Below are 25867 nucleotides of genomic sequence, written 5' to 3' on the forward strand. Positions count from 1 at the left end.
GAATAAACAGTTTGAATACCTTGAGGGGTGTAGTTTCTAGAATGGGGTCATTTTTTGGAGGTTTCTATTATCTAAGCCTCACAATATGACTTCAAACCTGAACAGGTCCATAAAAAGTGTGATTTTGAAGATTTCTGAAAAATTTCAATATTTGCTTCTAAACTTCTAAGCCTTGTAACATCCCCAAAAAATAAAATATCATTCCCAAAATGCTACAAACATGAAGTAGACATATGGGGAATGTAAAGTCATCACAATTTTTGGGGGTATTACTATGTATTACAGAAGTAGAGAAACTGAAACTTTGAAATTTGCTAATTTTTCAAAATTTTTGGTAAAAATTGTATTTTGTTATGCAAAAAAATTAACTTTTTTGACCCAATTTTAGCAGTGTGAAATCACTGGAATATTAAACCTACTTTAAAACGTAACTTTTATATAACGATATTAGCTAAAATAAATCCCACAAAAACAAATGTTATTTTAGATAGCTGCAGATAAGTCTAACGGAGTGTAGATAGGGTATGCAGTACTTCGGACAAAAATATAACACACACTAGGTCATATATGACCACTCACGATTCAGACGTATGGTGTTCGCTGATAGACGTTCAGAGGTTCCCAGATTCCCGGTCATCTGATCTCTTGTTCGTACTGTACATATAGTCCTTCAAGCTGCAGGTGTTCCAGGGTTCAGAAGAAAGGGATGTATTAGGGCAAAAAAAATGATGGGAGATCTAGCCCTATAAGAAAAACTATTCCTACCTAAAAGTGGAGATGACCCCCGCCTAAATGCAGAAGTATCACTCCCTAGTGGAGCGACCCCACTTATCGACGGCTAAAGAACATAAAAAATTGTGATAGAGGAAACGCGTCAGGATTTAGGAATGCTCATTGGGAGTAACTTTTTAGGGTCAGAATCTAGGGTTTAGCCGTCGATAAGTGGGGTCGCTCCACTAGGGAGTGATACTTCTGCATTTAGGCGGGGGTCATCTCCACTTTTAGGTAGGGATAGTTTTTCTTATAGGGCTAGATATCCCATCATTTTTTTTGCCCTAATATATCCCTTTCTTCTGAACCCTGGAACACCTGCAGCTTGAAGGACTATATGTACAGAACGAACAAGAGATCAGATGACCGGGAATTTGGGAACCCCTGAGCGTCTATCAGCGAACACCATACGTCTGAATCGTGAGTGGTCATATATGACTTAGTGTGTGTTATATTTTTGTCTGAAGTACTGCATACCCTATCTACACTCCGCTAGACTTATCTGCAGCTATCTAAAATAACATTTGTTTTTGTGGGATTTATTTTAGCTAATATCGTTATATAAAAGTTACGTTTTAAAGTAGGTTTAATATTCCAGTGATTTCTCAGTTTATATACCTACCCAAATATGTATCTAACACTACTGTGAATTGTGCAATTTTAGCAGTGTCATGAAGTACAATATGTGACGAAAAAAACAATCTCAGAACGGCCTGGGTAAGTCAAAGCGTTTTAAAGTTATGAGCACATAAAGTGACACTGGACAGATTTGCAAAAAATGGCCTGGTCCTTAAGGTGAAATAGGGCTGAGTCCTTAAGGGGTTAAATGAATCCCATGAACAATGTGAGTAAGGCTCCTTTGAGAAAGAGGGGAAGAATCAATTGCAAAAACACGAATCTCGTTCTCTAACGTGCAAGTACTTAGTCCTAGGTTTTGAAGAAAAAGAAAGTCAATTAAGTTTACCCCAGCACCACAATCAAGGATAACATCAACAAACACATCTTTTGACTCTAGCACCACCATAGCTGAAAGGAGAAAACGGGAACTGCAGGGAGCTTGCATACCTGTCTGCTCCACCACACCATTCATACTACCAATTGTGAGGGAAGTTTTTTTTTCTATTTTCTTTTTCTCTTCCACCTGTGGTTTAACATAAGGACAAGAAAAAATAAAATGACCCCTCTTTCCACAATAGTAACATAGATTGTGCACCTTTCTAAAGTCTCTACTATCAGAATGGCAAGATATCTGACCTAACTGCATGGGTTCCTCCCCTACCCCAGAGTTATAAGTAATATCACCCTGGGCAGTAGGTGAAACAAAACCCCACGCAGGAGGGATTCCCTGCACGGAGGGACCCTTACACCTCTCTCTGATACGTCTATCCAACCGTATAGCCAAAGACATTGCATTCTCTAGAGTATCCGGATAGTCATGAAGAGCCAGGGCATCTTTCAACCTTTCAGATAACCCCTGACAAAACTGACTACGTAAGGCGGGGTCGTTCCACCCCGACTCAGTAGCCCACCTCCTAAACTCTGTGCAGTAACCCTCTGCAGTATGTTTACCCTGTAGTAGGTTACGCAATTTCGATTCTGCCATCGAGACCCGATCTGGGTCATCGTAAATCAATCCCAGGGCTTTGAAAAATTCCTCCACCGACCGGAGGGCCAGAGAACAGGGCGGCAGAGAAAAAGCCCAGGATTGCGCGTCCCCTTTGAGCAAAGACATGATGATACCAACCCTCTGATCTTCATTACCTAACGAAAATGGACGCAGTCGAAAGTACAATTTGCATGACTCTTTAAAGCAAAAAAAAATCATCCGTACCCCCTGTAAATTTCTCGGGAAGAGCGACTTTAGGCTCCCCACCAATTTGACCTGTACCTGATGCCAGAACCCTCTGACACTGTGTGACCGAACTACGCAGATCCGCAACCTCTAGGGATAAACCCTGCATGCGGTCAACCAGTGCATCAATTGACGCCATCACAAAAGCGCTGAGTAATGGCAGTCACAGTATGGTGGATTATAATGTCTCGGCGGGCGTGCACTCCGAATAACAGATAACGCACCAACCAGGCTCTGGACGAGAGACAGGGGAAGGGTCACCTCCTAGCTAATCCCTGACCTCTTTCCCTGCACTGCTCAGCCCACATACAGTCCTTGAAGGTAGGTGTGATGTGTCCTCCAGCCTGGGCTGACAAAACCCTGAATTCCCTGAGATGGTTAAGTGGGGAAATAGGAGCAGCCTGCTCGCACAGAACCTGGATGGGAAAGATGACACAAAACAACCAACCTTGAAATGACACTTATCTTCCAGAGCAGGAACAGACAGCCAACCTTCCCTCCTAGCTTCCCAGACCACAATGATTAGTATAATCTGCTCAGATCACTTGGCTGGAGTGCCATTTAAACTAATGACTCCACCCAGTGCACCTGATGAGAGGCGGATCCAGCACGGCACCAAAACAAACACTGACTTTGTGCTGCTATCCTGGCCGACCTCCGCACATCGTCAGAGTGGGGCATGACAGCCACCTTGTAGGACATCGATGCCATCTGCAATGTCATTCCTTTGTCTCCCTTTTATCCTCAGTGTACCCAACCTCACTTGTATGTTTGGTGTGAGTTTATGTTCAGGGTTTGTTGTACGTCTTGTTTGTTGTTACATGTCTGGGATGTTGTTGGTGTTTGTCCCTGCATGTGTGCAAGACATTTCCCTGTGTGTTTTATCTCCGGAAGGGGGCTGGTTTCCCGGAGGGGTGAACCATAAGTCTGTATGCAGTGCTGCCTGGGGCTGCAGTGCACCTTGCAGTATCAGAAGTGCTTGATACCTGTGTGTGGTGTTGTTTGTATGGTATCCTATTTGGTGTGTGGGCACCTGTACTTATGCACGGGTTCCAGTCGTGGTCTGCATCAGGTAAGTGTGTTTCTTGTGTTCTTACCTGACGACTCTGTTGCTGCATATGGTCTTTTCCTTTCCCTGCTGCTAGGCCATTTGAGACTCATGTTCATCCGTGTCTGGGAAGAACAGGTCATCTCTCCCCTGCTCCTATGTGAGGGATTATCAGGGCGACTCAGGGCCAAAGGCATCCTGGTATGAGCCGTCCTACCAGCCAGGTCCGCTCATACAGTGAGGAGTTAGGCTGAGGATTAGGGACGCTTTAGGAGGTAAACTTCTCCCTGATTCAGGCGTCCTGGCCTAGCTGCTTCCCCTTTATACCTGACGTTGTACGGTGGGGGGCTTATCCCCACTCCCCGCCATGACACAAAGAGAGCAAAACGAACCCTAAAATGTTCTTCAATTACATAAATGGTAAAAAGTATAAATCTGAAGGTGTCGGCCCTCTACAGAGCAATGAGGGGGGAGTTGCAGAGAGCGACGAGGAGAAAGCAAAGCTATTAAATATTTTTTTCTCCACTGTATTCACTGAGGAAAATAAACTGTCAGATGAAATGCAGAATGTAAAAGTAAATTCCCCATTAAAAGCGCCCTGTCTGACCCAGGAAGAAGTACAACATCGACTTAAGATTAAAATAGACAAATCGCCAGGGCCAGATGACATACACCCCCGTATCCTAAGAGAATTAATTAATGTCATAGCCAGATCCTTATCTCTGATATTTACAGACTCTTTACGGACAGGGACTGTTCAACAGAATTGGCGCATAGCAAATGTGGTGCCAATATTCAATAAGAGTGCAAAAACAGAGCCCGGAAACTATAGGCCGGTAAGTTTAACATCTGTTGTGGGTAAAGTGTTTGAAGGTTTTGTAAGAGATGCTATCTTGGAGGATCTCAATGAAAACAAGCAAATAACATCATATCAGTATGGCTTCATGAGGGATCGGTCATGTCAAACTAATTTAATCAGTTTCTTTGAGGAGGTAAGTTCTAGACTTGACAGCGATGAATCAATGGATGTTGTATATCTGGACTTCTCCAAAGCATTTGACACTGTACCACACAAAAGGTTAGTATATAAAATGATAATGCTTGGACTGGGAGAATGATAGAAAACAGAGGGTGGTTATTAATGGTACACACTCAGATTGGGTCACTGTCACTAGCGGAGTACCTCAGGGGTCATATATTAATGATCATGTAGAAGGCTTGCACAGTAAAATATACATTTTTGCAGATAACACTAAACTGTGTAAAGTAACACTGAAGAGGACAATATACAGCTACAGATGGATCTGGATAGATTAGAGGCTTGGGCAGAGAAGTGGCAGATGAGGTTTAACACTGACAAATGTAAAGTTATGCACATGGGAAGGAATAATGCAAATCACCTGTACATACTAAATGGTAAAACACTCGGTAACACTGACATGGAAAAGGACCTAGGAATTTTAATAAACAGCAAACTAAGCAGTAAAAACCAGCGTCAGGCAGCTGCTGCCAAGGCCAATAAGATAATGTGTTGCATCAAAAGGGGCATAGATGCCCGTGATAAGAACATAGTCCTACCACTTTACAAATCACTAGTCAGACCACACATGGAGTACTGTCTACAGTTCTGGGCTCCTGTTAACAAGGCAGACATAGCAGAGCTGGAGAGGATACAGAGGAGGGCAACTAAAGTAATAACTGGAATAGGGCAACTACAGTACCCTGAAAGATTATCAAAATTAGGGTTATTCACTTTAGAAAAAAAGTCGACTGAGAGGAGATCGAATTACTATGTATAAATATATCAGGGGTCAGTACAGAGATCTCTCCTATCATCTATTTATCCCCAGGACTGTGACTGTGACGAGGGGACATCCTCTGCATCTGGAGGAAAGAAGGTTTGTACACAAACATAGAAGAGGATTCTTTACGGTAAGAGCAGTGAGACTATGGAACTCTCTGCCTGAGGAGGTGGTGATGGTGAGTACAATAAAGGAATTCAAGAGGGGTCTGGATGTATTTCTGGAGTGTAATAATATTACAGGCTATAGCTACTAGAGAGGGGTCGTTGATCCAGGGAGTTATTCTGGTTGCCTTATTGGAGTCGGGAAGGAAACTTTCCCCCCAATTGGCTTGTACATCACAGGTTTTTTTTTGCCTTCCTCTGGATCAACTTGCAGGATGACAGGCCGAACTGGATGGACAAAGGTCTTTTTTCGGCCTTATGTACTATGTTACTATGTTACTAAGGAGAGAGACTTGTGGGGGCAGTAGGAACTTTAGTGTCCCTTTGCTTTGAGCCGCAGTTAACCTCAGGCACGGAGCTTACACAAGCGCTGCTCCTGGCATCTGACCATGCCCCTTAACACTATATGTGTGGAGAATGTTCACCCTATATTATGCTTCAAAAAAGAACTACATTATAGTCGAAACGTTGCACTATTTTTGAGTCTTGTACATTTTAATGGACCCATTTTGAATAAAGAATCCTTGGAGGATATACTGCCGTCTACTTTGTTTGGTGCTGTTTAAATGAAGCGATCATTGTGGATCTGTGGTTGCTGAGGCTGAGGCATTCCAGATGGAAGTCTGAAAGGGACAACATTGGTGCTGCTTTCATATTTGCATTTTCCCCTTTTTTTATAATGGGTCAGTGTGTTATGGCCTTCTGACACGTGTTTCTTAGGCTACTTTCACACTAGCGTTTTTTGTGGATCCGTCATGGAGCTGCAAAAAAGCTTCCGTTACAATAATACAACCACTTGCATCCGTCATTAACGGATCCAGTTGTATTATGTCTTCTATAGCCATGACGTTTTCTATTGTGTCAGAGAAAACGGATCTGTCCCCATTGACTTACATTGTGTGCCAGGACGGATCCGTTTGTTTGACTCCGTAGGCAAACCGATGCATTCTGAGCGGATCCTTTTCCATTCTTAATGCATTAGGGCAAAACTGCTTTTGAGATCCCTGAATGGATCTCCAAAACGGAAAGCCAAAATGCTAGTGTGAAAGTAGCCTACACTATTTCTATATATACACTAGGTTAGGACCGTATGGACCATCCCAGTGTCACAACATTCCACTATAGGCTTTTATTAGGCATATTATATATATATATATATATATATATATATCTATCCAGTAGTGCTACCAATTATGATTTTATTAACCAAATGTATTTACTTTAATAAATTGTGGGCCAATACCAGTCATGATTTTTAGATATTTTTTTTTTCATGTATTTAATAGGGGGTGCCTTTCATTTCTATAGGGCATTACTGTGTCACCACCAGACATCTGAGAAGCTCTGACAGACGTCCTTCAGAACCTCCTCCTTGAGGTTCCTTTTGTTTTGCTTTTATTTTCTCATCTCATGTCAGGACTCGAACCCGTGGCCAGTCATGTCCCAGGCAGTAGCTCTACCCACTAGGCTACCGTCTCTCCTTGGACTATTCTCTAGCTAACTTCTACTACCTCTCTTGTCCTTGCCTTGACCTGCTGATTATTCCAATCTCTTGCACCTGCTACTTCCCTATAAAACCCAGCCCTTGAACCCAGCCCTTTGCTGGTTATTGTGCCTCCAAGCCTGTAGCAAGCTTCCTCTCTGCTCCTCCACCACTATTGCTGATTTACCATTGTTGCCAACCCGGACCGTTTGACCTTGCTGATTTGCCGCCTGCATTGACTCACTGCTTACCACCGACCACGCCTCCGTCTACTCCTGCTGTTACCTCGCTGCCATCTCTGCTGCCGACCCGGACTGATCGACCACGCTACCTGCCTCCTGCCTCTGTGGGCCTCTGCCACTGGACTCCATACTTCCAGCTCGGGTGTCCTCTGACTCAGGTGAGCCTCGATTGACACTACCATCCTTAACAGAATAACCAGCCCAAAAAAAAAATTGAGTCCGCAGTGGCCACCCTGCGCAAGCAGGTGTCTGAGCTGCAAGATTTCGGCACCACCTACCAGGAGAAATTTTCGCAACTCCAAGGCCTGGTACAAAGTCAACAGGGGGAGATCATTGAGCTCCAACGGCAACTCCTGGATGTACGTGGCACGGCTGCAGACACCCGCATGCCACTACCCTCGAAATTAAATGGAGATCTTCGCCAGTACCGGGGCTTTCTCAATCAGTGCCGTATCTACTTCCGGATGCATCCGGCCCCCTTTTCCACTGACGAGAAGAAAGTATTGTTCATTGTTAACCTCCTGACGGACGAGGCCCTGGCATGGGCGTCTCCATACGTGGAAATCGATAGCCGTCTGTTGCACGATCTGGATGATTTCATCACAGCTATGAGTCAGGTCTTTGATGACCCCAATCGCTGTGCGACAGCTGAGGCAAGACTACACAGTCTTCGACAAGGAAGACGCTCTGTCGCCGAGTACGCCGCCGAGTTCCGCCGCTGGGTCTCAGACACCAACTGGAACCCAGCTGCTCAAAGGAGCCAATTTCGGCGAGGTCTATCGGAGGCGATCAAAGATGAACTTGCCAGACTTGAAGCCCCGGATGATTTGGACGACTTCATTCAGGTGTGTGTCCGTATTGATCAGAGGCTCACCGAGAGAAGGAAAGAAAGGCTCTGGTTCCAAGGCGACAGACCCACTTACTCTACTACCCAGCAGGTCGCCCAACCTCCCATCGAGCTGATGCTGGTTGACGCAGTGCGCAAGACTCTGTCCGTAGCAGAAAAAGAACGACGACTGGCCGAAGGCCTCTGCCTCTACTGTGGGGAGCCAGGGCACATTGCCATCAAATGCCCCAACAAATCCCGCAGAACCATTGCCGTCACTAAACTGCGAGAGCAGCGGCAGGCCGCAACCCCACCGGTGACGGCAGAGACAACTGAGTTAGCAGCCACCGGGTCCCACTTCACCAGTTCCAATTGTCATTACCATCGGGGATCGACAACTTCTCTGTTCTGCAATGCTCGACTCCGGGGCTGGCGACAATTTTATGGATCTAACTTTTGCTCACGAGAACAACATTCCGCTTGTAACCAAGACAGCCCCCATCGATCTGGAAACGGTGGATGGGTCCCCACTCTCCTCGGGACCAGTTACACATCAGACCGCAGATTTACAGCTCCACATTAAAACCGACCACCACGAGACGATCCACTTCTCTTTGATTGCCTCCCCCAAGTTTCCGGTGATCTTGGGCATCCCGTGGTTAGCCACTCACAACCCTTCGGTGGACTGGGAAACCCGCTGTCTACAGTTCACATCCGAGTTCTGCTCTTCGAACTGTCTGCATGAACCTGCTTCCCCAACGCCCAAAGAATCTATCATCTCGGAACCAACTGTCAAGGAGCTGTTGCCTCCACAATATAGCGAGTTTCAGGATGTCTGCGACAAAAAAAACGCAGACAAGCTGCCCCCGCATCGACCATACGACTGCCCAATTGAATTATTACCTGGGGCTGAAATACCCTTCGGCAGCATCTACTCCCTCTCGGAGCCTGAACTCAAGGCCCTGAAGGACTACTTGGACGAGGACCTAAAGAAGGGCTTCATTCGACCCTCCACCTCCCCCGCGGGAGCACCCTTCTTCTTCGTGGAGAAAAAAGACTCCTCTCTACGCCCTTGCATTGACTACCGCAAGCTGAATGATGTTACGGTAAAAAAACGTTACCCTCTCCCCCTGATTTCGGAACTTCTCGAGAGACTCCAGGCAGCGAAGGTCTTTACGAAGCTCGATCTTCGAGGGGCCTATAATCTGGTTCGCATTCGCCCCGGGGATGAATGGAAGACCGCCTTTCGCAAACGATACAGACATTTTGAATACTTAGTTATGCCCTTCGGACTTTGCAATGCCCTAGCCACTTTCCAACATTTCATTAATGACGTCCTTAGGGACATGCTGGATCTGTTCGTAGTGGTATACCTGGACGATATTTTAATTTTCTCGGAAAATCTCGAACAACATCGCGAACATGTCCGCAGGGTGTTACAAAGACTCCGCGAGCAGTCCCTTTACATCAAGCTCGAGAAATGCGAGTTCGAACAGACCACCACCCAGTTTCTCGGTTACATCATCTCCCCGGAAGGGCTGAGTATGGATCCTCGGAAAATTCAGGCTGTAATAGATTGGCCTCCCCCTAAGAACGAAAAGGAAATACAGAGGTTTGTCGGCTTCGCCAACTTTTACCGAAAATTCATTCGGAACTTCTCAAAAATCATTACTCCAATTACCCAGTTAACCAAAAAGACTGTGCCCTTTTCCTGGACACCCGAAGCACAGGAAGCCTTCACCAAGCTTAAATCCCTCTTCACGTCTGCTCCAATTCTGATCCATCCTAATCCCGAACTGCCATTCACTGTCGAAGTGGACACTTCCGACACCGCAATAGGCGCTGTCCTATCACAACGTACGGGAGAAAAGATGCTTTTACACCCTTGCGCCTTCTTCTCTCGCCAAATGTCCCCCGCAGAGAGGAACTATGACATCGGGAATAAGGAATTGCTGGCAATCAAAGATGCCTTCTCGGAGTGGAGACATCTATTGGAGGGGGCCATCAATCCCATAACTGTGTTTACTGACCACCGAAACCTCGAATTCATCCGTTCTGCCAAGAGGCTTTCCGCCAGACAAGCCAGATGGAGCCTTTTCTTTTTCTCGATTGAATTTCATTATCACATATCGCCCAGGGTCGAAGAATGGCAAAGCAGATGCCCTTTCCAGGATGTTCTCTGAACCTTCACAGGACAACAAGGGCCAAGCCAGCATTCTACCCGAGAAAAAGGTCTTAGGAGCTACCTACCCAAAGGAACTCCTGGGGTCAATCAAGAAGGCTTATGAAAAGGACCCCTTCCTCACCCACCCAGCAGAAGACGTCAACCTCACCCTCAAGGGTGGCTTCTGGGTATACCTGGATCGACAACTGTATGTACCAGAAATGGCTTGGCTCGATGTACTAAAATATAACCACGATACCAAGTTGGCTGGCCATCCAGGTACAAGAAAGACCCAGGAACTCCTGTCCCGCTCCTTCTGGTGGCCGACGTATAAGGAAGATACTAAAAGGTTTGTCTCCTCATGCACGGTCTGTGCCCGCAACAAGACTCCCCGCTCTTCACCTCGTGGGGCTGCTGCGACCACTCCCCATCCCCTCCCGCCCTTGGGGTTCAATTTCTATGGACTTTGTGGTTGACCTACCCCCTTCAAAAGGGATGAACACCATCCTGGTCGTCGTGGACCGCCTTACCAAGATGGCCCATTTCATCCCCTGCAAGGGCCTACCCACCGCCAAACAGACGGCTGACCTGGTATTCCGTGAAATCTTTAGGTTACACGGGGTTCCGGATGATGTGGTCTCTGACCGAGGAGTGCAATTCACCTCTAAATTCTGGAAAGACTTCTGCCTGGCCCTTGGGATCACGGTAAACCTGTACTCCGCTTTCCATCCCCAGTCTAATGGGCAGACAGAGAGAATGAACCAGACCCTCGAGCAGTACCTACGTTGTTTCATCACTCATTTGCAGGATGACTGGTTGGACCACCTTCCTATGGCCGAGTTTTCCTACAATAATGCGGAACACAGTTCCACCCATTACAGTCCTTTCTACGCCAACACTGGCCTGCATCCAGCTTTTATCCCACGCCTGCCCATCACCTCCACGCTTCCAGCTGTGGCCGAACGCCTGGCAAATTTACAAGAGGCACAAGAGAACATTTCCAATAATCTCCTTGAGGCTCAGAGACGCTTTAAGCGGGCGACAGACAAACGTCGTAGACCCGCTCTGGACTTTCAGATAGGAGATCAAGTGTGGCTCTCCACAAGAAACCTAAGACTGAAGGTACCTGCTCAGAAATTGGGCCAAAAATACTTGGGGCCTTTTCGGATCTCTGGCTGGATTAATGAAGTCACCTTCCGGCTGGACCTCCCACATTCCATCAGGGTGCACCCAGTCTTCCATTGCTCCCTTCTCAAACCGTTTGTAGAGAACACCTTCCCTGGCCGCCATCCTCCCCCCCCACCACCAGTAAGGGTACAAGGCGAAGAGGAGTACCACGCTACCTGCCTCCTGCCTCTGTGGGCCTCTGCCACTGGACTCCATACTTCCAGCTCGGGTGTCCTCTGACTCAGGTGAGCCTCGATTTACACTACCATCCTTAACATCTCATTAGCCTCTCTCAGCTGTCATGTAGTTGCACTGATTGAATCCCTTTAAATCCCTCCCCATACTGCATCACTTTGCGGTTTATATTCCTTCCTGGAGTGTGTGCATGCTGATCCTACTACTGAGTCTTCTACAGATAAGTTTTGTTCGTTCATTTGTGTTTTCCTGTTTGCTGGATCCCAGGTGACCCTGACTCCCTCCGTATTAAGTGTAGGGAGCCGGTGGTCGTGTCCCCTCACTATTATAGGGTGTTCAGGTGTTATACAGTCGAGGTACGAGGATATGCGATCATCTACCATTGGGATTTTTGCATAAGCTGAGCAGTTAGGGAGAGAGCCAGGTCTGATGCAGGCTCTCCCTTTTGTTCCTTAGTTTTGGATCCAGTCAGTCGGATCTTAATTTTGTGTCTTCTAGTTTTCTGTACACCTTCCGTGACATACTGCCTGTGGATGCACTGCTGTCCTGGCTTCTTAGGTCATGCTTGTTTGACAGGCATTCGCTGTGCAATTAAACACAGTATGGCTTTATGACCAGCACATTTGTTTGTGGTCTGGGTGCAACTGTTGTCATTCCGAAAAGAATCATATATGTGTTGTACATGTCTTTGACATGTTTATGTTTCCTATGCAAGCAGTGTATACTGTGGAGTGTCATGATGAGATGGACCATTAGGGGACACATGCATAGCAGCAGCTTTCAACCAGTACAATATTTCAATGCCTTTATTATTGCTAGCAGTAACGGTTTTTACTTGTATTATAAATCTTTTAACATAGGCCAGTTGGTTATATCAATGTATTTATCCATTGTTGTATCACCTCGACTGAAAATGCCCATACTATTAAAATAGAAAAAAAATTCTAATACGGTAAATTGCATAATGGATAAAAAGGTCAAAATTGGCGATTTGCCATTTTTTCATTGCTTCACTTGCCCCAAAAATGTTATGTGTTTAAAAAGTCACACACACTCCAAAATAGTATCAATAACAACTACAGATTGTTCTGCAAAAAATGAGCCCCTAAAAAGCTCAGTATACATAAGTATAAAAAAGGGACGGGGTCCATATTGGTGATGTAAATTTTTTTAAATTAAAGTTTACATTTATTTTTACACTATTTACACATAAAAAACCTACACATATAGGGTATTGTTGTAATTGTACTGATCCAGATAATGAAGGGCATGGGTCAGTTTTGCTGTAAACAAAACACTGTGGGAACAAAACCCATAAAACGGTGGAGGAATTGCGTTTTATTTTCCAATTCCACCCCATTTGGAAATTTTTACCGCTTCCCACTACATTTTATGCCATAATTAATGGTGGCATTAGAAAGTACAACTTGTCCCACAAAAAATAAGCCCTCATACAGCTATGTGACAGGAAATATAAAAAAGTTATGGCTCACGGAAAATATGGGAAAAAAAAGAAAACGAAAAAAAGAAAAAAAAATACGGTATCCTAAGGGTAGCCCTCTAGGGGTTGTGGGGTTTTGCTCTGGTAGATAGGTTAAGCAGACGCAGTACAGAGGCAAAAAACAAGTTCTTAACGCAAAACTTCAGTGTTTATTCACACTTGAGGCAAATGCACAAAACAATGCGTTACTTTGCAGTCTTGGGGTTTACCGTACTTCATACACAATGGAAAGTACATCTTGATGTTACGTCACACAAATTGGAAAGTTTATATAAGAAAAGTCACCTTGATGTCAGTTCTGCCTCCAGCAGTCCACGGCAGGCTTTAGGGGGCCTGTTTCCTCGGCCCATGGGTCTCAGCCCACCAACCTGGCACCAATCCTCACATCCCAACACAGAGATCCTGCTTGCTGAGCCCAGCTGCCTATTTAAGGACAGCCAGGTGCTGCCAAAAACCCAGACCTGCAATTAAAATCCAGTTCGGTAATTGACCCCACCTGGCTGCAAATCAGCCCAGCAGCACACGCTGGGAGGAAAATACCTGTTTTCCTAGACCAATTCCCTCACTGTGTCACAGGGTGAAGTGAGTTTTTAATCCCTATTTTATTTTTTTTTTAAGAAAATAATGCGAAGCAGGTGAAAAAATAATAAAGTTTTAAGTTTTTACACATTATTTTAAAGAGTTTTTTTGGACAGAGCACATAAAAATGAGGAAGCACACCTTAAAAATATATCATCCCGTTTCTTCTGTCTTCGAAAATATCCCCATTAAGGCCCTGATCTTATGTCTTGACCAGTGACTTTCAGAAAATGTTTCAGGCCTCAATGCAGACTTGTAATGGCGGTGAGCTGCCAAAATGATAGAAAACCCCCGAAATCCCTTAAAGCATTCTTCTAGTGGAATAGTGAGTATAATGGTTATGTATGGTTTTCTTGAAATTTTGAATACATTGTCACATAAAAGATCATCTAAATAGTTTTAGATGGGTAACTGTTACTATGGTAGAAATACTTTACATTCTTCTCTTTGTGGGGCATAGAGACAAGAAATGAAGCTGTGCACCTATAAGGGATTAAAATTTTTAAAAAGGCATTTGCCTGTACATATGACTGTCTCACATTTATGTCCATCTGATGTTGCTGTAGTGATGGATCACTAATCCCCAAAATTCTGTCAGTATTTCTAGATATGTTGTGGGGTGTAAGAGGTCCACCAAAAACAGATTTTTAATAAAACCCTTAGTGTACTGGTGAGGAACAACTCAATCATTAGAGATCCTTCAAAAATAAAAAAAATGATGTCTGTATCACAATACAGTAATGTGAATGGAATTACCAGCTTCGTGTGGCAGTACATAGTCCCAAAAATGAAATTCTGAAAATTCTGAAAAAAAACCTGAAAAGGTTAAATTTGTTTCAATGTGCTCCACAACTAGTGTTGAGTGAGCTTGTGTTTTCAAGTTCGGCGTACAAGGTTCGGGTTATCTAAGAACTCCGTTGTGTATTCCACTACCATAACTGTCCATGGTAGCGGAATCCATAACGGAATTCTTAGATAACCCTAACCAGAACCCTGTACGCCAAACTTGAAAACACAAGTTTGCTCATCCCTATCCACAACTTTTCCCAAAAGGATCCCTCCCTCCCTGTAAATCCCAGAAATTAAACAGAAAATGAGAATAAATCGACTTCCTGAAAAGACCCTGCCCCCTTTTTCGGTATTCGATATTAAATTAAACGAATAATTGGAAACCATATGGTATGTTTCAAAACAGGGGTGATTACAAAGTCCTGCTTGTGATGGGCAACTGGGGCAGCAAAAATGGGTATCCCTCCTCATTTCATGATTGTTACACCTCTGGCATAGTTTGAGGATATTTCTGGGTGGCAGTGGCAGGGACGGAGTGAAGGAAATGGCGTTCTGATAGCTTTTGAACATAACATAGTAACATAGTACATAAGGCCGAAAAAAGACATTTGTCCATCCAGTTCGGCCTGTTATCCTGCAAGTTGATCCAGAGGAAGGCAAAAAAAAAAAAAGACAATTTTCCCCACATTAGGGGAATTAAAAAATTCCTTCCGGACTCCAATCAGGCAATCAGAATAACTCCCCGGACCAACGACCCCTCTCTAGTAGCTATACCCTGTAATATTATTACACCCCAGAAATACATCCAGGCCCCTCTTGAATTCCTTTATTGTTCTCACCATCACCACCTCCTCAGGCAGAGAGTTCCATAGTCTCACTGCTCTTACCGTAAAGAATCCTCTTCTATGTTTGTGTACAAACCTTCTTTCCTCCAGACGCAGAGGATGTCCCCTCGTCACAGTCCTGGGGATAAATAGATGGGAGAGATCTCTGTACTGCCCCCTGATATATTTATACATAGTAATTAGATCTCCCTTCAGTCATCTTTTTTCTAAAGTGAATAACCCTAATGTTGATAATCTTTCAGGGTACTGTAGGTGCCCCATTCCAGTTATTACTTTAGTTGCCCTCCTCTGGACCTTCTCCGGCTCTGCTATGTCTGCCTTGTTTACAGGAGCCCAGAACTGTACACAGTACTCCATGTGTGGTCTGACTAGCGATTTGTAAAGTGGTGGGACTATGTTCTTATCACGGGCATCTATGGCCCTTTTGATGCAACCCATTATCTTATTGGCCTTGGCAGAAGCTGCCTGACACTGGTTTTTGCAGCTTAGTTTGCTGTTTATTAAAATTCCTAGATCCTTTTACATGTCAGTGTTACCCAGTGTTTTACCATTTAGTATGTACGGGTGACTTGCATTATTCCTTCCCATGTGCATAACTTTACATTTCTCATTGTTAAACCTCATCTGCCACTTACCTGCCCAAGCCTCCAACTATCCAGATCCCTCTGTAGTAGTATACTGTCCTCTTCAGTGTTAATTACTTTACACAGTTTAGTGTCATCTGCGATTGATACTTTACTATGCAAGCCTTCTACAAGATCATTAAAAAATATATTGAAGAGAATAGCTCCCAATACTGACCCCTGAGGTACCCCACTAGTGACAGTGACCCAATCTGAGTGTGTACCATTAATAACCACCCTCTGTTTTCTATCACTCAGCCAGTTACTTACCCACATACAGACATTTTCTCCCAGTCCGAGCATTCTCATTTTATATACTAACTTTTTGTATGGTACAGTGTCAAATGCCTCTGTCAAGTCTAAAACTTACCTCCTCATAGAAACTGATTAAATTAGTTTGGCATGACCGATCCCTCATGAAGCCATGCTGATATGGTGTTATTTGCTTATTTCCTTCGAGATGCTCTAACATAGCATCTCTTAGAAAACCTTCAAACAGTTTATCCACAGCAGATGTTAAACTTACCGGCCTATAGTTTCCAGGCTCTGTTTAACAGCTTTGCTTTCTTCTCGTCGCTCTCTGAGATCTCCCCCCTCATTACTTTTTAAAGGGCTTCAGATTTATACAAAAATTTATATAATTGAAGAACATTTTAGGGTTAGTTTTACTCTCTTTGGCAATTAATCTCTCGGTCTTTAGTTTGGCTGCTTTTAATAGTTTTTTTTACATGTTCTGTTTTTTTCCTTATAGCTTTTCAGTGCTTCCGTGCTACCCTCCTGTTTTAGTGATTTAAATGCTTTCTTTTTGTAATTTATTGCTTTCTTCACAGTTCTATTTATCCATATTGTTTTCTTTTTGTTCCTTAACCTTTTATTCAAATACGGTATGTACCTCTCACAATGAGATTTTAGGATGCTTTTAAAAATATCCCATTTTGTGGCTGCATTTTTATTTTGGAGGACTTTGTACTAGTTAGTTAGCCCTATAGCCTCTCTTAGTTGGCAAAATTTTTCTTTTTGAAGTTTGGCATTTTTGTTCCTCCCTGTAGAAACGGTCTTTTGAATGATAATTGGAAGGTTATTACTTTATGGTCACTATTTCCCAGGTGTCCCCCAACCTGCATGTCTGTTGTTCTCTCATGCTTATTGGTTAATACTAAGTCCAGTATGGCCGTTCCTCTATTCGGGTCCTGAACCAGTTGGGAGAGGTAAATGTGTTTGGTTATTGCCAAGAACCTGTTTCCTTTATGAGATATACAAGTTTCAGTTTTCCAGTCTATATCTGGGTAGTTAAAGTCCTCCATAATAACCACCTCATTATGATTTGCCGCCTTGTCTATCTCGTTTAGTAGTAGATTTTCTGTGGACTCTGGTATATTAGGTGGTTTATAGTAAACTCCTATTAGTAATTTATTGTTTTTAGCTCCATGTATCTCTACCCACAGTGACTCCACATGTTCATGTCCCTCACTTATATATTCCTGGAGTGTGGGCTTTAGACAGGACTTTACATAAAGGCATACCCCCCTCTCCGGTGTTGACGATCCTTTCTAAACAGACTGTAATCTTGTACATTAACTGCCCAGTCATAGCTATCATCCAGCCATGTTCGAAGGCTTGTCCAAGTCCAAACATGTCCAGACATGGCCTAAGAGTACCATCCTTTTTTTTTTTTAGAAAGAAAACCCAGCAGCCACTGGGGATTTGGATGGTCTGATATGTCCCTTCGCCAAACTCTCGGTGATATACTCTTGCATGGCCTTTCTTTCGGGTTCCGAAAGATTATACAACTGGGATTTGGTGGGACAATCATATTCCCGACACGGAGCGTGGAGGTAACTCCTGGTTACCACTCTCAGAAAATACATCACAAAATTTGGAAATGAACGGGTACAGTTTTAGTGGTAACCACAGAGAACGATCTATTAAGACAGTTGTCTATGCAAAATTCATTCCAATCGAGAATCTGTCTCGCTTGCCAGTCGATGGTCGGGTTTAGTTTGCTTAACCATGGTAAGCCCAAAAACAACGGAGCAGGCAGATCCTCCAGAACAAAACATGAAATTGCCTCCTGATGAAAATCACCCACTCTTAAATGGATGTCATTCACCACCTGCGGCAACTATTTCTGGGTAAGAGGTGCTGAATCAATTGCAAAGACAGAAATACTTTTCTCTAATGCACTAGTTGTCAACCCATGAATACGAACGAACTGTCCATAAATCAGGTTAACCCCTGCCCCACTGTAAATAAATACCTTGATTTCCACAGTTTTGGACTCTAGCACCACTAGAAATCGGGTACTACCAGTAATTGACAAAAGTAAGTTTTCTTGCTCCCCACCCACACCACCAATAGTAATTTGGGGATTAAACTTTTTTTTTTGTTTCCGACCTGACGCTGAATGTATGGACAAATATTCAAAAATGTCCCTTCTTTCCACAACAAAAACAGACTCCCTTCATATGACCAAAGATCTTGCCAGCAGTCCCAGGAGTAGCTCCCCCGAAATGCATTGGCTCATCACAAGGCGTAACCACGGGTGTCTCTTTACCATAAGTGTCAAAGGAAACCGCCACCTTGTTTGACAGTACGTCCTGAGGGTGAGGACCCTTAGATCTCCCCCTCAGGCGTCTATCAAGACATACAGCAAGGGACATAGCTGCTTCCAATGACTCAGGTTTTTCATGAAAGGACAATGGGTCCTGCAGCCTTTCAGATAGACCCTGACAGAACTGGCTACGGAGTGCAGGGTCATTCCACTCCGTATCCGTAGCCCATCTCCTAAATTCAGAGCAATAGATCTCCGCGGAGCGCTCTCCCTGCCGTAAACCACGCAACATGGTCTCGGCCTGAGAGATCCAATCCAGGTCATCATAAATAAGATCCAAGGCTCTAAAAAATTAATCTACTGACTGGAGGGACGGTGATCTGGTCGGCAGCGAAAAAGCCCAAGAATGACCATCACATGATTCATAGGACTCTGCTGTGACATCTACCAGTACTTGTAGGATAGCAGTAGTGGGTCCTCTTACTTGCAGAGCTCATTTGCAGCTGCACATGTGGCTAGAACGGTGCTAGTAAGAGGACCCACTACTGCTATCCTATGTGATGCTAGTGTACTCTAGCTACTAGAAAGCACCCAATTGCCAGGGCAGAGACTGTCTCCGAGTCTCTGCTAGTCACTTCGCCACGGCCGCCCTCACCTCACTCACTCGGGCGGCACGCAGTTTCTCCTCCGCTCAACTTCCGGACAGTACTGCCAGACCAAACCACTCCCTCTCCTGGCTGAGCCTGCACCTGCACGGCTGCACGCATGGCTCTGCCTCTGCCCCCCCTGTGAAGTTAGCCGCCGGTAAATACTGTACTCTGTAAATCAGGGGCCACTGCCAGGGCTTCACTCCATCTCTCCTGGGGGGCCCCGTGGGCCCCCTGACTTAGGGGCCCGGTCGCAACTGCGACCGGTGCGACCCCTATAGCTACACCACTGACAGACTCCCTTTAACCACTTAAGGACCACAGGTTTATACCCCCCTAGTGACCAGGCTCTTTTTTACAAATCGTAAATTCACAACTTTAACGGTTTATTGCTTGGTTATGCAACTTGGCACCCAAATGACTTTTACCTCCTTTTCTTCTCACAAATACAGCTTTCAATTGGTGGTATTTGATTGCTGCTGAGATTTTTTGTTTTTCTGATATTAATTAAAAAAGACCGCAATTTTTTCAAAAAAGTGTATTGTGTCAGAATTTATTGTGCTACATGTCTTTTATTTAAAAAAATCCAATAAGTGTATATTTATTGGTTTGCGCAAAAGTTATAGCGTTTACAAACTATGGTACAAAAATGTGAATTTCCGCATTTTGAAGCAGCTCTGACTTTCTGAGCACCTGTCATGTTTCTTGAGGTGCTAGAATGCCAGGATAGTATAAATACCCCCCAAATGACCCCATTTTAGAAAGAAGACACCCCAAAGTATTCGTGGAGGGGCATGGTGAATTCATGTATGATTTAATTTTTTTTCACAAGTTAGCAGAAAATGACACTTTCTGAGGAAAAAAAAAAATATATTAAGTTTCCATTTCTGCTAACTTCTGGCAAAAAAATAAATAAATCTCCCACGGACTCACTATGCCCCTCAGTGAATACCTTGGGGTGTTTACTTTCCGAAATGGGGTCATTTGTGGGGTGTGTTTACTGTTCTGGCATTTTGGGTGGGGCTAAATTGTGAGCAACCCTGTAAAGCCTAAAGGTACTCGGACTTTCGGCCCCTTTACGCACCTAGGCTGCAAAAAAAGTGTCACACATGTGGTATCGCAGTACTCAGAAGAAGTAGGGCAATGTGTTTTGGGGTGTATTTTTACATATACCCATGCTGGGTGAGAGAAATATCTCTGTAAATTGACAACTTTGTATAATTTTTTTTTTAAAGTTGTCATTTACAGAGATATTTCTCACACACAGTATGGGTATATGTAAAAATACACCCCAAAACACATTGCCCTACTTCTTCTGAGTACGGAGATACCACATGTGTGACACTTTTTTGCACACTAGGTCCACAAAGGGGCCCAAATTCCAATGAGTACCTTTAGGATTTCACAGGGCATTTTTACGCATTTGGATTCCAAACTACTTCTCACGCTTTAGGGCCCCTAAAATGCCAGGGCAGTATAAATACCCCACAAGTGACCCCATTTTGGAAAGAAGACACCCCAAGGTATTCCATGAGGGGTATGGTGAGTTCATGTAAGATTTTATTTTTTGTCACAAGTTAGTGGAATATGAGACTTTGTAAGAAAAAACAAATAAAAATAACAATTTCCGCTAACTTGTGACAAAAAAAATAAATCTTCTATGAACTTGCCATGCCCCTCATTGAATACCTTGGGGTGTCTTCTTTCCAAAATGGGGTCACTTGTGGGGTATTTATACTGCCCTGGCATTTTAGAGGCCCTAAAGCGTGAGAAGTAGTTTGGAATTCAAATGCGTAAAAATGCCTCTTTTTTGACATTTTGGGCTAACTAAATTTAGGGGGTATTGCTCTGAGACTACCCAGGAAAAAGAGCACACCTGCCTAGTAAAAAGTAGTGCTTGCGAAGTAAAGCTGCGATCGCTAATAAAGATCCAAAAAGCTCAAAAGTGATCTTTATAGCGCCGCATCGATTTTACGGTGTTTTTGCAGTGATCATAAAAAAAAAATTCTGTCACTGCGGTGGGGCGGACTGAACGCAAGTGTGGGCACAAGATCAGGCCTGATCGGGCGAACACTGTGTTTTTTGTAGAGCCTAAGGTGACCCTAATGTACTGATATAGATCTGATTGCGATCAGTCTTGATCACTTACAGATACTATATAGTTCTAGTGCTGATTAGCGAGAGTGATGATGCTAATCAGCGACTAAAGGGACCCTTACAGGGGGGTGATCAATGACAGGGGGGTGATTAGGGAGTCTATATGGTGTGATCAGGGGTTAATAAGGGGTTAATAAGTGACAGGGGGGGTGTAATGTGCGTGTGGTGCTTGGTGCTACTTAGAGAGCTGCCTGTGTCCTCTGGTGGTCGATCCAAGCAAAAGGGACCACCAGAGGAGCAGGTAGCAGGTATATCAGACGCTATTTACAAAATAGCGTCTGATATACCTATTTGATTGGTTATTTTAAAAATCTACAGCCTGCCAGCCAATGATCAGCGCTGGCAGGCTGTAGTTAAACTTGATTACTGCGCAATCCTGTGAGAGCACGTTCACAGGAAATCTCAGGTCTCACGAGATGACGCCAATAGGCATCACTGAGACCTGAGAGCGCTGCCGTCTATCGGCATTACCGTGACGGCAAGTGGTTAACAACAACCACACTGAATCCAGAGTAATCAAAGAGGCTGTTAGATTCCTCCACACTCCGCCAGTCTCCTTGATCTCCTGACATCTGTCACAGGAGGGACCGTGACAATATACACCTGTCCTCTACTTTCATTTCACTGCAAGCAGCTATTCACTTGTAAGGGTGAAGGATGCTCTTTTTTCCAAACGCTTGGACACCAGCGGTTGTGGGAATCACACTCTATTCTTACGGACTGTCCCACAATTTCCTGTGTTTGCAGTATGGAGGGATTTATAATGGAGTAGATGTATTAAAATGATCAGTGTATGCATAGAACCTTTTGGGTAGGAACACAAAATTTTGCCTGATGCCCCAATAATTTCGGGGCAGCCTGGGGTGGGTTAAGTTGGTGGTCGCCGCCCTTATATACAGACAGACCACAGGTCTAACTTGACGTGCTCTCATATACCTTATATAATTTTACCCCATATCATCAGATAGATTTTTTATCGGGGTGTATAATTTTAATAACGAATCCCTAAAGAGGGAAATTAAGGGTCTCAATTTATTTAGTCGATCATAGGCTGGGACAGTTCTGGAGAGGGGACTTGGAAATTTTCAGAAAAGTGCATAAACTGCATTTGGACTTTATAGCAGTTTCGGGACATAACTGCTGCGAACACAGGGGTTGAGTGGACTGAACTTTCATCCCAGAAGGATCGGATTGATGGCTTTTTTTTTTTTTTAAAGAACTAGAGAGAAGCGGAGGTAGTTAAATCAAAAACTTAACGTTTAATAGATGCAATAATAAAAGGATACAAACATAACATATAGTGCTGAGTGTGTGCACACCACAACCGTGCCACAAACTAAATCCACAAAAGCAAATAGTATTGCCATGGGTGACCATATGTTACCGGTCACAACCACATGATCAAAATTGCACGATCTCCTAAAATCCGGTATATTCCGCTTAATAAAAGGAACAATCTTACCAGTGGATCTGAGTCACCTGGGTACCATCTTGTAGTTCCACAGATCACACTTTTGTGCGAACAGGGTCCAGATGAAACTCACTGTCCCTAGAAAGCCCTTTCAGGCTTAAAAGTCTCTATTGCCCGACCAGGGCAGCCTAACCCTACAATATTAGAGGCCCTGGATGTCCCTGCCTAAGGGTACTAACGGATTGAGGACCCCCAAGGCAGAAGAATACCCTACGCATTTCATCTGTCGTTACTAAAGCCTCATCAGGGGATAAAAAGCTGAAAGGGGGTGACCTCCTGTAGCTGATGTATGCTAGAGGGAACCGACCACTATCATTATGGTAGAATTATTTATTCCATATATTTATACAGTGAGTGCAGAATGTGCGCAATTGAATCTATTAACATTTTACACTATTGATAAATATATTTAATTCTACTTTTTTTGGTCCATGCTCCTAGATGTTTATGAAAATTGTAGAATATTCAACGATTAAGGCAAAAATTCCCAGCTGGATTAATTATTACAAAAGTAGAACATATAGTCACTAAGGCCTTGTTAGGGCTGTTTTTTCAGTTATTAATTAAGAGATTGTCTTCAAACCTCAAAGGAAATGGCTTCCCCCTGAATAAATCTTACAAGCTATATATTACCTTGAGTAGCTGCACCTCCTTTAACCTTCTCAAGGTGAAGACAATGAAAAATTGACATGTTTTTGACCAAAGCTGCATGAACTGATAATACATAAAGAGGTATCTTCAAGACTTTATTAAATGCAGAATAAAATAATCTACAGGTGACAATTAGAATATTGTGCAAAAGTCCATTTATTTCAGTAATGTAAATTAAAAGGAATTGCATTAATGCAGCTTAAAAATAGAATTTTGTGAAAAGGTTCAATATTCTAGGCTCAAAGTGTCACACTCTAGTCAGCTAATTAATCCATACCCCCTGAGCAAAGGGGACCTCAAAATTGTGACTTTGGGGTTTCATAAGCTACAGTATAAGCCCTAATCATCCAAATTATAACAAACACGGGTACAGGCTTGAAATATCTCGCTTTGCATGTAATATCTCATATATTAGTTTCACCTTTTAAGTTGCATTAGTGAAATAAATGAATTTTGCACGACATTCTAATTTTTTTGAGTTTCACTTGTACACAGGAACCCCCGCAGCAGGTCAGTCTGGATTTAATCAAATTTCGAAAATATATTTTTTAACTTCAATGGTTTGGGAAATTCAATCTAGTGCTGAATACTACACCTTTTCCTATAAAGAAGTGTAAGTCCGATCCTTTTCGAATTATAATTTTACAAACAAATTTACAAACATTTCATTTTAATATTAAAAAGAACATTGCGAGGATCAAACATTTTGTTGAATCTTTAGACATTCATTTGCTTTCCAACAGAATCAGACCTTCGACCAGTAAAAATTGATATTTTACTTACACCAAAAATACCTGACATTTTTATGCCTCACAAGTTCTCTACACCCTTAGCAGAAAAGGATTTGACCTTAAACCACACAAAGATTTGAACTGATTTCATACACTCTATCATATTCACTGTATTTTACCATAGGCCTTCATAAGGAGTTGGACCACCTTTTGCAGCTCTAACACCCCCCCCCCCCCCGCTGTAATATCAGTTGAATATCCATCACTTATCTGTTTTTATAGAATATCTTTATTTATGGAAGACAGAAACAAAACCTTTGTGACAGAATTCATCCTTTTAGCTTTCTCAGAGTTCCATCAGTATCAGATTTTACTTTTTACTGTTGTCTTATTTGCGTACATTGCTTGTATTACTGGAAATATGACTATAATTCTGATGATTATAGTGGAACAGTCTCTCCATGTGCCCATGTATTATTTTATTAGCATATTTGCTGCTGAAGAAATCTTAATGGTTTCTATTGTAATTCCAAAGCTTTTAGCTATCCTTATGGCAGGTAATCAGAAGATATCTTTTATAAATTGCTTTGTACAGCTATATATATTTATTACCTTGGGGCAAGTGGTAAGTATATGCATCATGATAATGGCCTATGATAGACACTTGGCCATTAACAAGCCATTGCATTATACAGTTATTATGAATCAAACCCTCTGTATAGGGCTGGTGATTCTTCCATGGATTTTTAGCTTGTCTAGCTCTTTAATTGTGACACTGTTTACAATGTTTTTGGATTTTTGTGGCCCTAATAAGGTCAACAATTTCTTCTGTGAAGTTTGTCCATTGCAGAGTCTGGCATGTTCAGATACATATATCATCAATACAGTGACAACCACCGCTGCTGCCATAGCAACTGTCCTCCCATTCATTATAATTGTTGGGCTCTATACCAAAATCATTATGACTGTTTTCAAGATAAAGAGTTCTTTGGGTAAACAGAAAGCGTTCTCCACATGTTCATCTCATCTAATAGTTGCCATGTTATTTTTCATGACTGTCTTTATTATCTATCTTACTCCTTATGACAGCCAACGTGATAAATATTATTCTCTCATTTACTTTCTCATTAACCCGGTAGTCAACCCTTTTATATATGCATTAAGGAATAGGGATGTGAGAAATATTCTAAAGAAATATCTTAAATTTCAAACCAAACTTGAACATTAAACAGTAGAATTACCTATGTCTAACACCACCGAATAATCAGAAGGTTTGTTCACCAATGACCATACAAAAAGGAAAGCCTCTAATTCTACAATTTCAGTATTTTATTTTCCAGTTCTTTTGGAGGATGTAGGCTCCACTCATCTTCTAACCCAAGGCTTCAATAATTCCTTTTCCTGGTAAAAGGGCATCTCTCCATCATCATGTCTAATACTACCTGTTAAGATTCTGTTCTATTCTCAAACCTGCCTCATATGCAAAAACTCATAGCTTTATTATTCAAAGATGGTTGGAAGCAGAGCCTCACTAGAATGGCTTCCCACACACTATATCTCCCTGTTCATAAAGGTGGTTTGGGATTTCCACAAATCACAAGCTATTAT

General features: G+C 43.1%; 1 protein-coding gene across 1 annotated transcript; it reads left to right on the plus strand.

Annotated features, from left to right (window-relative positions):
- Nucleotides 1-24554: 24554 nt before the first annotated feature.
- LOC122921294 (olfactory receptor 13A1-like) lies at nt 24555-25487 on the plus strand. Its single transcript, XM_044271273.1, has one exon. It carries the CDS (start codon nt 24555-24557, stop codon nt 25485-25487), a length of 933 nt encoding a protein of 310 aa, XP_044127208.1.
- Nucleotides 25488-25867: the final 380 nt, after the last annotated feature.

Source organism: Bufo gargarizans, chromosome 11 (assembly GCF_014858855.1).
Source record: "Bufo gargarizans isolate SCDJY-AF-19 chromosome 11, ASM1485885v1, whole genome shotgun sequence".
Taxonomy (NCBI): Eukaryota; Metazoa; Chordata; class Amphibia; order Anura; family Bufonidae; genus Bufo; species Bufo gargarizans.

Coding starts and splice junctions, on each gene's coding strand:
- LOC122921294 (XM_044271273.1), top strand. CDS start 24,555: ATGGAAGACAGAAACAAAACCTTTGTGACAGAATTCATCCTTTTAGCT.